At 36.0% G+C, this 12,152-nt stretch overlaps 1 protein-coding gene across 4 annotated transcripts in view; it reads right to left on the bottom strand.

Annotated features, from left to right (window-relative positions):
- Positions 1 to 560: 560 nt before the first annotated feature.
- Positions 561 to 12,152, bottom strand: part of BMPR1A (bone morphogenetic protein receptor type 1A) — a 111,515-nt gene continuing 99,923 nt past the window's right edge. For all 4 annotated transcript variants that reach the window (XM_074296418.1, XM_074296419.1, XM_074296415.1 and 1 more), the window contains 6 exons: positions 11,515 to 11,659; positions 7,876 to 8,068; positions 6,509 to 6,806; positions 5,885 to 6,060; positions 4,971 to 5,101; positions 561 to 4,881 (listed from right to left, as the gene is read on the bottom strand). In XM_074296418.1, the coding sequence (XP_074152519.1) occupies positions 4,756 to 4,881; positions 4,971 to 5,101; positions 5,885 to 6,060; positions 6,509 to 6,806; positions 7,876 to 8,068; positions 11,515 to 11,659 (1,069 nt within the window). In that variant the 3' untranslated portion in view covers positions 561 to 4,755. The remainder of the gene's footprint in view (positions 4,882 to 4,970; positions 5,102 to 5,884; positions 6,061 to 6,508; positions 6,807 to 7,875; positions 8,069 to 11,514; positions 11,660 to 12,152) is intronic.

Genomic DNA, 12,152 nt, shown 5'->3' with positions numbered 1-12,152 from the left:
TTATCTGGTGGTCAATGTTCTAATGCTGAACGACTCCAAATCCGGTTAGCTTTAGCTTGATCCTTAGAAACAGGATTAGAGACTGGGATTGATGATAATTTATTCATATAAGTAACTTCCAGATGAGCACATTCGCCCCTCTAAGGGGATCAGATCATCTTGTGACTTGCTTCCAAGGTCACACACACACACACACACACACACACACACACACACACACACACTCATGCATGTTCCAGTACTTTAAGCTTTTCTAGGTAGTGGGGGCCTGCCAAAGCCTGCATTCTGCTGGCATGGTTTTAAAAATCTGGGTTCTTCAGACTTTAGGAGATATATTACAATTAACTTTCCATGATTCTTTTTCTAAAAATGGGGAAATGCAACAGCAACTTTCTGCTGTGTGTCCCTGACTAGATTACCAATTATGGAAAAGGGCTTCTGGGCACTGCACAGAAACAAGCATGTTCGTGGTGAAATCCCTCTAGATTTGTTCAAAAGAAAATTAACCTCAGGACCCAACACAAGAAAAGTAGAGCAGTACAAAACACATTACTAGTATGTACTAAAATAAGGTTATTTACTTAAAAATGATACATTGGACATAATCTGTGTACAGAACAAAGCAATTCATGGTAAACTTAATAAGGCACCTTTTAAACCAGATGCTGTACAAAATACATTTAGTGTATTACCATTTAAAAGAGTAATCTACACTTCTGGTATCTAAGCAAGAATTTAATCAAACTGTTTATTTTATTTCATTTTCTATTTACATTTTTTCTAAGTAAGGTATAATGGTTTTTTTCCTTTTATACAATATACTACAATTTAGTTTTAAAATGGGCATTTCGAGGGCAGTCACTAGGATGGGCTTTTAAAAGGTAGTGTATAGCAGTGGTATCAAACTCAAATAGAAACAGATCCCTACAAGCCAAATGTTAACTTAGAATACCACAAATTAACATTAGGTTGCATTGTATTTTTATTTAATTTGTTCAACATTTCCCAATGACATTTAAATCTGGTTAGGCTTTATGGGAGTTTTGCTGGAAGCATGAGGCAGCCACGAGTTTGACACCTCTGGAGTAGGAGGAGCTTCAAGTCACCATGAGATGATATTGTATACTTTCCTCAAGCGATATGAATCACACTTTCCTTATGGGCCTCCCTGGGCAAGATGTCCCATATTGGCTCTGTACCATCCTGACAAACAGAATTCTACTATAAATACAACGTCCACTTCCCTAAGGAGTTTTTTCTCATATATATAAATGAAGCGAGAGAGAGCTGACAGATTGCCCTATCAATCAATATCTGACCAAAATAAATGATAAAAGCTCTTTCTTTTAAAAGGAATGGACATTTAAAAATCATAGTGGCATTTTTTTCTATTCCAAATGCTTTATTTTTTTTTTGGAAAAAATTAAATTTCAAATATATTTGGGGGGAAATCAGTGATTTAAAATAGGGAACCAATCCTAGGGAGAAAAAAAATAGGCAAATATCTCCTTAACTAAACTTTTGCATTTCTTCTGGAACCTAGATTAGAGCTCTGAGAGAGAACAGATGTTGGACAAAAGTTTGGTGAACAGATACTTCTAAACAAGAATTTCTTTTTGATTCTAGGCAGATTGTGAACGTCAATGTTTGACATTTTTTGTTGCTCTCATTTCCAAAGGTAAAGTTAGCAAAAAGAAAAAAAAACCTTTTTCAATATAGCTATAGTAAACAAGAAATCTGGCACAATTTGGTTAAATATTACTTTTAGGCATTTCAAAGTTTTAAAAATATTGATGTTAAAAGACCACAACAGGTAGGGGAATAAAACTCACACTGGAAGGTATTCCAGAAAGGGTATCAGAAAAATTGAATTTAGTTTTCATGCCTCTGATTATTTGTCTCAAATAAACTGGAAATTATTTTTAAATTTGACCATACCTTCAATTCTACTAATAACCCAATTCCTTTATCAATTAGAAAAAAAAAAAAAACAAGATTCAAGCCAATGTAAACTCTTTCATTAGTTATGGGGCATCAGGCACACTTCCTTCTGATCAATCTCACATCCAAGTCCTTGCACAGTTCTAAGTTCAGGAAAGACTTGCCCTGTGTCATCTAAAAAGGCTGGTCTTTAAAAATAAGCAGATCCACATATACATCCTCCCGCCCCTGGTTAATTCTTAAAGCCTGTGTAGGCAGTAGGGCCTGCACTGGCATTGAACATCAGGGTCACCTCCAAGCCACAGGTAGGCTATTTAGCTTAAGTAGCTTGAAATTGCAATGAGACTTTGGGACCCTGTATATTTCACTAATGGGATAAATACAATTCTAAATGGGGAAAAAGAAATAGAAGGTTTCTAGCTGTGTGACCCTGGGCAAGTCACTTAACCCTAATTGCCTCACCAAAAAAAAAAAGTGGGGGGGGTCTAAATAAGGTGACATTTATGTTTCAAGACTATATTTGTTGTTCCTTATAGTCTTACTGAAATATTTTGAATGTTATGATTTTTAAACCAATTTCTTATTAATATTTTATTGAGCACAACTCTGACTAAAAATATTTTGTGATTTTTAAAAATTGCTGGGAAGGTTGCATTTTTTCATATTTCCTCTGTTTATATTAATAATAATGGCTTCTTTGAGAGTTTTTAATTTTGTCATGTCCAAAAAAAATAAGGCCAAATTAGACAAAAATATTATGACAGAGCTAATAAAAGAGCTTGAGTCACATGGCACTTTAGATGATAGTATTTGTGTCCTTCTGTACAAACAGAACCAAAATTGTTCTTCTGTAACAAGCTCATGGAACACAGAAATCAATTTTTAAAACAAGAATGCTTCAACTTTAAAACATGACAAAGAGAAGCTTTATTTTGGATTGTAAAAATATTAAATCTTTCCAAATAGTTTCCAGTTAACTGAAAAACTGGTCTGCTTGGAAATACTCAATAGCTTCAACTTTCAATGTCAGTCAAGTTTTGGCAATGGACGGGAAAATGCTTTAAAAATATCATTTAAAAAAAATTACAGTCCTTTGTCATTAGTATTTCCATCGCACAACCCCATTTATTGTCTTACACTGCATCCAAAAATAAATTTAAGTCTAACTTAATGGGCCCATGAATTGTTCTGCCAGAATATAGCATTAATACTTAAAAGACATTACAAAATTGTAATGATTTCATAAAACAGAAATGTCCCTTGAGATAACTAGGATTCTATAAAATATGTAGCACTTTGTTAAATAAAATCTGTACATTGTGATAGTAAAGAAAAACACTTGGGTTGTTTTTTGGTTTTTGGGTTTTTTGCCTGATCCTTTTTCTTTTATTTTATAAACAATGGGAAAAAATTTTAAATCCCCCAAATTTAAAATAATAACTAAGATCATCTAGAACCTACTTAGTAGATGTTGGTAAGTTCACGTAGGTTCTGGAGTATAAATTTCCAATTAGAACTTTCTCTTACGCAGAAGAATTTCAATGAAATTATTACACTGAAAGTTGTGAGTATATTATAACAAAACCCTAGATTAGAATATACTAATTTGAATGCATTCCTTTTGAAAACCCATCCACATTCATATGTGTAAATGTTCTTCCTAACCATCTTTGGGTATTGTGTTTCTTTTTACCTTTTAAGCCTGGGCTATGAGGTGCAAGTGATCTGGTTTCTATGGCATGAATGTATGTGGACAAACATGACTATCCAAAGTGAAGGTAAGCGTTAACGTCCTGCGAATCAAGCACACTGTGCACTAGATATGCCATTTCCCTTTTAAAAGTCACTTAGAACAAACTGTACAGGACAAGATTATAGGCACTTAAATTGTTAACAAAATCACCCCAATAAGTGAGTTCTTTCTTCAGGAGAGTCATCACATTGGGAGTTCCAACTTATGATATAATGTTTTTCACAATAACAGATTAAAAACTGCCAAAAAAAAAAAAAAAAAAAGAAAAAAGAAAGAAAAAAAGAGGAATGAAGCTCAGGTTTAGAAGCATGTTTTAACTCCTTTTTGATTTTTCATTTGATACCAATTTTCCTAATCAGAGAAGATGTTGGTAAAGAAGCCAAATTCTCCTGTGAGTTAAATGGTTTTTGGGTGACTGGCTAATCTTATTGCAACAACAATGACAGACCTGAAGCACTGACCACCCCCACCTTCCTGGGCATTCATTCCTCTTTTTTCTCTTAATCCACATGGCAGCAGAGGAATCCTGGCACACACACAACACAGATGATAAACTGTTAAAAAAAAAAAAAACAAAAACAAAAACAGAGCAGTATCCCAAAATGATTCATAATCTACAGGCTGTTTTACAAAAGCAAGAATATGAACAGATTAAGTTTTATCAGGTAGAAGGCAAAAGCTTATATTTCTCCATCTCTGTTAAATTCATTTTCTTCTTAAGGCTTTCACAGAAAGCACCATAATATAAACATGCAATTCAGTACCCAGAGTTTACTGGAGACTCATGAACGATGACTAAAGTCTCAACATAGCTCATAACCCCTTCTCCCCCCAAAAAGAAACACATTTAAACAAGGCTGTCCATAAATGTAGCGTGTAGTGAACAGAAGTTCCCAGCATCATATTCTACAGAGTACTGAAATTATTAGCAGCCTGTAAAGGGGTGGTGAGGAAAAAGTCTAAGAACCACATGAATTTCCTCATCCCACTTCAATTCCACCCTTGGCTTGGGTGAAACAAGTTTTTGGAGTCCAATGCAGCTCCTGAGTGTTTTATAATTGTCAAATCTTTACATCTTGGGATTCAACCATCTTGGCAAGTGTCTTTTTGATTCTCAACGCAGTAAGTCTTGAAGCAGGATTGTGAGCCCAGCATTCTGACATTAGCTTCAAGATAGCTCTCAGACACTGAAACACAGAGAAAACATAACGTAGTTTTTAAAAAGGAATATACTCCTAAAGACATGTGACTATAAAGGAATTAATTTCCAACTCACTTCATCACTATTCCAACGGTTAGACACAATGGGCCGCAGTCGCTTAACACATACCACCTCACGCATATCTTCATAGGAAGGATCATGAGGCACCATGTTGTAGTAAGGCAATTGGTACTCTTCTGCAATGCCTGTAATGGAGAGAAAAAAAAAATTCAAAATTGTGAGGGCAGCACATGCATGTGTGTGTGCAAACATAATTTATTTCTACATAACAATAAATAAATTAAAACTTTAGATCAAGGTTAACTTGAATTTAGTGCAAATGTTTATGGTGTTGTTTTTTTTTAGAAAACATCTGTTACAATTATATTATACTTATATTCCAATTTATACCACATAATCATAAAAACCAGAAAGGACCTTAAGGGTGTACTCTTGAGATGCATCTCAAGACTCTCTTCTGGGTCACCTTTCTCTCACACTCTGCTCTCACAATGAACATCAGGTCCCTCTGGTTTGATGATTGTTTCTGTGCTGAGAAATCCAAGATCTCTCTTTTCTGTTAGTATTTCTGCTGAGCTTGAACCTCGCATAATCCAAACTGGATGTTCCATAACATCTCAAATTTAACAACCCAAAATAGAACTTTTCTTTCCAAACCCAATCTCTTCCAAAGGGGCAGCACCAGGAGTCCAGTTCCCCAGATTTCTAAATCTTGTAACCTGCTCCATTCCTGTCTCTCACTCCACATTTAGCAATCACTTGCCAATCTTGTGTCTATGACCACCACAACCCCCCCCAAATCTTCCTATCTCTCTACTCATATGGCCATCCTCAATTACTTTTTCCTCTAAAATGAATGTGAAATTTCCTTTAATTCAATGAATCCATTTCTCTTCCAAAAAAATGAAATATTTTAATTATGTCATCTGAACAGAGCTGTTTCCTAGAAGCATCCTACAAATACCCACCTCCTGTGACACAGCGACGAGCCATCTCCCACATGATCAGTCCAAAGCTATAGATATCAGCCATGATGTATGGCTGAAAGTGATTTTTATTTAGACTTTCGTCGAGTACTTCTGGAGCCATGTAACGCTTTGTACCTACTCTGGTGTTCAAAGGAACATCAACTTCGTTTGTATCACTGAAAGAGACAAAAAAAAAAAAAAAAAAAACTTACCACAAAGTCAGAGAGCACTACAAACACATGAAGTAAGAAAAAGATAAATTCCATTTTAATAAAATTAAAATGTGAACACACAATGAAGTTCAGACAAAGATTCAATTATCTACTATATGGGAAAATGTAGTTATACAATGCAATAATAATGTCACTGCACTGTTTTCCCATAGTTGCTTTTTAGATACCATGTGTTTGATTTTGTTGCCTGAGTATATGATTTCAGAATAAGTTACTCTCTTTCTTTTTAACTCTTTTTCTCATAAAATTCTATCTTTTCTCTTTCCTACCATTCCCCATGGCCCACAGAAAACCCCCTTCCCACCCATCCCCATTATAAGAATGCAGAGTCAAGCACCACAAACTCCTTCATTGGTCACTGAGAAGGGAGAGCCCCATCACAACAGACTACCTGTTAAATTTCACAGCGAGGCCCAAGTCAGCGATACAGCAACTCCCATTTTTCTTGATTAGGATATTTTTGCTCTTCAGGTCCCGGTGGGCAATCGCGGGCTTTCCCTGGGTACCATAGATCTCTGTGTGGAGATGACACAGACCACAAGCCGCTGAATACGCCAACTTGAGGAGGGCCCTGGTGTCCAGAGTGGTACATTTCAGGAAGTCGTACAGAGATCCATTCTCGTGGTAGTCGGTGATCAGGTACAGCTGCGTCCAAGAGCCGGTGCCCTTGATGTCAGCCGCGATAAAACCTGTTCAATGAATGAAGCACAAGTCTGATGAGCTGCTTTTAACTCCTCATAAGGTAAACAAAATCTGACTCTAGCTGGGAGTAGGAACCCTGACAAAAAGTTTGATTCCCATCACTGAATGTCTCCACACTATGGCAGGCAATAGATGCTGGAGCCCTAATTTGGAATCACAGGCCCAGCGCTTAAATCCTGCCTTGGATGCTTTATGCTCCCAGGGCCGTCTTGGCTCTATCACCTATAAAATGGCCTTGCTACTGCAGCTCAAGTCTACAATGTCCTACAACAAAGAAAATCATGCTTTATAATAAAGGTTAAAATCATCTATTTCATGAAGGTATGGGGAAAGTTATCTTCCTAAACAAAAACTTCTTTTAAGACTATGAGGGAAACTTGAGAAAAGAATGGCGCTAAACCACAAACTCACTCCCTTGCAGAAGTGTAGGATTTGGATGATTGGCTGACTAAAAAGAGAATTCCATCATGGGCTACATTCATTACATGCAGGGCATAGAATGGGGGAGGGAAACCCCTACCCTCCTCAGCCACAAACACAATCACACAATCAGGGCACCAATGTTTAGGAACAACACTGAGAAGACAGACTATGTCCAGAGAAGGGTAGTATTAAGTAAGGATGCTGAGGGAATGCAAAATCCTAAGGATAAAATAGGGGTTCTTAAAATATTAAGCCAGAAGAGATGACATGATCACCACCTTGAAATATCTCAAAGCTTATCACTCAGGGAAGGGAATGAGACCTAAATTGAAGTCAGTTCCTTTTTGCTCATTTATCTTGCTTGTTTGTTCATTGTGGTCAATGGACCCAATAAACCCCAATAAAACCCAAAACACTATCTCCAAACTAAGAGCATGAAAGTCAAACAAGAGGTCAAAATGGAACAAATTATCCACATAGCACTTTCTATGTAACAAGAATATGATACAAAAATAAGGTCAGGTTGATCTTTATTTCAACGAACTAGCAAAGAAAAATAATATTTCATCATTAGTTAAATGACCCTCTCCAAAAGCTAACAAAACGTTTTCTTCCAAGGCCAAATTTGCTTACCAAGGATATTCTCGTGACGCATCAGAACAGTCTGGTAGATCTCTGTTTCCCGAAACCAACTGGCCTCTTCAGTAGTGAAGAATACTTTGACCGCCACTTTTTCACCCCTCCATTTTCCCATCCACACCTCTCCATAGCGACCCTTTCCCACCTGCCGAACCATCTGAATCTGCTTGGCAATAGTTCGTTGAACCTGTCAGGAAAAATAAAAAAGAACTTAGGTTAAAACTTACAATCTCATTTGCCTGCCGAAGTGCCACCATCTAAAAGGCAAGGTAGGTACAGATATTATTAGGAATGATAATATATTGAGCTCTCTAAATACTAGTAACACAAAATAAATAATATATCAAAATCAGGAACTTTTGTGTGCACATATTCATGTACTTATGATATGTAGTGTGACATCCTGGAGAGAGAGAGCTCCTCAGACAAGAAGGCCTAGGTACAAGTCCTATTTCTAAACAATGGCTGTGTGATCCTAAGCAAATGTCTTCACCTCATGGTGAGCAGGAGCTCAGTACTGGTAGATACAATCTACTCATGGGGGGGTTCTCTAAACAATTAAAATCACAGGCCCAGTAAAAAATATAAATATATTCCTTTCAATCAAAAATAATTTATTCAGCATCTATGACATTCCAGGCACTGAGAACACAAGATAAAAATGGGAGGACAACATTTACACATAGAAGAAGATGCAAAATAAATACATGGTAATCTGAAGGTTGAGCAGAAAAAAATATCTAGCAGTTAGGGGGATCAGGAAAAGCTATGCAAAACAGTGCTTGATCTCAGCTTAGAAATAAAAACTAGGAACTTTAAGAGGCAGAGATGAGAAAAGACTACATTCCAAGGACAGGAAGCAGCATGGAAAAAAAGCAAAGATATGGGGTCACAAATCTCAAGGAAAATGATGGAAAAAATGAAAAATGAAAAAACCAAGGTGTCTGCAAGATCTCAAAGCCATTATAATGCAGTAATCATAAAAACAACCTTATGTTGGTTAAGAAAAAGAGATACCAATTACTGGAACAGAGTAGGTATACAACATACTTCAGTAAAAGAACCTACTAACCTAACATTCAATAAACTCAAGGACTGAAACATAGTGTCACCATTTACTATTTGACAAAAAATGCTGGGAAAACTAGATAGCAGTGTAGAAGAAATTACATTGAGGTCATATCTTATATAGTATAACAAGATAAGCTCCAAAATGGATACATGACTAATGTATTTTTTTAAAATGTATTATAAAGAGTAGGAAGAAAGATCTCTCAGATTGATGGATAGGGAAGAATGCATCATCATACAAAGGACAGAGAGGATCCTAAAAGATAAAATAAACAACATGAAGTACAAAAAAATTTAAAAGTTTTTGTACATAGAAACAAATGCAGCTAAAATGAGAAGAGAAATAGTTAAGTGGAAAAAATTTATGACAAGCTTTCTAATAATGGTTTCATTTTTAAGCATAGAAGTAACGGATTCAATTTATAAGAATAAAAGCCATTTCCCAATTGATAAATGGTATATCTTTGGACCCAGTGAGAAAAGTAAGTCTATACCTCAAAAAGTCAAAGAAGAGAACAAGGTCCTATTACACAAAAATATTCACAGCATCTCTTTTTACAATGGCAAAGAACTGAAATTAAAGAACATCAGTTGGAGAGATGAACAAATCATGCTACATGAATGTATGGAGTGCTACTGCATGCAGTTCCAGAAAAGCCTGGAAAGACAAGATAGACAGATGAATGGACAGTTGATTAGATAGATGCAGAGGTAAAGAGAGAATCATGAAAATAATTTACACTGTAAAAACAACACTGAAAACGAACAAGTATGAAAGACTTAAGATCTCTAATCAATGCAAAAATGAACCATGAATTCTGAGGACCGATGAGGAGGAATTCTGCTTATCTCCTGGCAGAGAAGTCATGACCCACATGCAGAATGAGACCTGTATTTTTGCAAATGGTCAATAAGGGAATGTATTGTGCTTGACTATGTTTGTTACAATGAGTTTGCTTATTTGTTTTTTGCCCTCCCAAGCCAATTTAAAAAATAAAAATTTATTTTTTTGAAAAAGACAAGAAGAGACAGATGAAAAGGAAGAGAGTCAGCTTGTAAAATATGTGAAGGAGAATAAGGTATAATCAGCCTTAGAAAGATCAGGCTGTGCAGTACTTTAAGTACTCAAGAGAAAACTAGAGATATTTTACTAGGGGAACAGGGAGAAGGAGCCCTTAGGGTTTCTAGGCAGAGGAATGGGATAATCACCTTTACAGCTATGAGGACAGGCTGGGATGGAAGACAATAGAAGCAATACTAGATGAGGTAACGAAGACTGAAACTTGGATGGTGTGGTTGAGGCATGCAAAGAGAGAAAGGGTCAAATAATGAGAGATGCTGTGACTTGACAAGATTTAGTACGATGAGGAAGATGGCTGCCTGGTAGGGTTATACTACTCTCTGTGGAAATAGGGAAGTTCAAAAGAAGAAAACTGAGTTTGAAGAAAAAAATAATGAGTTCAGTTTTGGACATATTGCCTATGGACTATCTAGTCTGAAATACCCAATCAGCAACTGGAACTCAGGAGGTATAAACCAGATTACCTAGATCTGGGAGTCATCTGCATAGGAGTGATAATTAAACCCAGAACACCAAAAAAATTTAAAAATCAACAAAGGAAAAAAGTGAAGAGTTCATTTACTTTTGGGGAAAAAAAAGCTGGAGACTAGTCAAATTGTAATGGTTACTTTTAAATCACAATGAATAACTTAAAATTTGGTATATATTACATTAGAATATGCACTACCATCTGTATATCAAACTATCCCTGTGAAATCCATAAAGCAGCATTATGTTAACAGTTCATAGTGGCATCTGAGTGAAGGGTGAAAGCTGAGGCAGGGAGACTAACCAATAGGTAATTCTAGTGGGATAGGCAATAGGTGATAAGGGCCTATCCCAGGATGGTGGCTTCTTCAGGGGCAACTTTGCACAAAAGGAGTAACAAAGGCAAATGACAGGATTTGGCAAGAGATTAGCTATGCAGGATAAGAGAGAGCAAGGAACTGAGCATGACCCCTAGCTTGCTGGTCTGAGCAACTGTAATAATGCCTCTGACAGCAATAAGGAAATCTGGAAGAGAAGAGAAGAAGATTTGGGGGCAAAAAATAACAAGTTCCATTTTGGCCATAGTAAGTTTAAGTTTAGCATGGGATATCAAGTTTGAGTTCTCTAAAAGGAAACTGGAAATATGAATTTGGGCTGCATAGGTCGATAAATCATTGGCATACTGAATCCAGGGGAGCTGTTTTCACCAGAGACAGAAAGTTTTAGCATCTGTTTCCTCTCCAGGTACTAAAAGCTAGGACTGATCTTCACAGATCACAGAACTTTGTGAGATAAGGGTCCTTAGAAACCAATGAATTTATTTTAACAAAACTACATTACCATAAAATGGGATGAATGGCGTAAGAAAAATTTGCCTATGAACAAAAACAAAGCTCCTAAATGTAAAATATATATTAATATGCATCATTTTTGTAAAGAAGAATAGTAAATTAGAGTAAATGCTTTGCTTAACAATAAAATTACTGAAAAACAAAGGAAAACACCATATTTACCAGCAAAGGAAGTCCGGATCCGCTACCAGAACTTTGTGACTGATCAATAAGGTCTTTCAATGACTCTCCAACTGGTATAAAAGCTTCATCCTGTTCCAAGTCACGATTATAGCAACGGCTTCTTGCTATTCTTTTGCAATGGTGCCTTAAAAAAGGACAACAATGCTAAGTGAAAAATGGTACACAATGAATTATAAACTTTGAGAGTATCTTAAGTTTATGCTTTCCTCCTACTTTCAAACAGAAACATAAGCAGGTAAGAAAGACCATCTTATTCTAAAATGTTCTTCCAAAGGAATATTAAGGTAAGGCAGATTCCCTCAGCCACTCATTTTAACACTTTAAAATTCTCGTTAGAGAATAGCAGTTACATGTTTTCTAAATCCTCCATGCTGAAGATTCAATTTGCAATATTTTTAAATGTTCAGCAACAGAAGAGGTGAAAGGGGGGCAAAATTTAGAAAATACATTAAAAGCTGATTAAAATAAAGGAATATTAAAATGAAATACTTGGAAAAACAGGATTTAAGTACTAAGTGGCATTCAAAACAATCACCATTATCTACAAGAGACATTATTTAGTTAAATTAGGAAGCTAAAAATCAATTTAAAACTTAAGTGTGAATAGAATCTGTGAA

This window comes from Sminthopsis crassicaudata, chromosome 2 (genome assembly GCF_048593235.1).
Source record: "Sminthopsis crassicaudata isolate SCR6 chromosome 2, ASM4859323v1, whole genome shotgun sequence".
Lineage (NCBI taxonomy): Eukaryota > Metazoa > Chordata > Mammalia > Dasyuromorphia > Dasyuridae > Sminthopsis > Sminthopsis crassicaudata.
The sequence above is the reverse complement of the archived record's forward strand: the minus strand, read 5'-3'. Positions and strand labels throughout refer to the sequence as shown.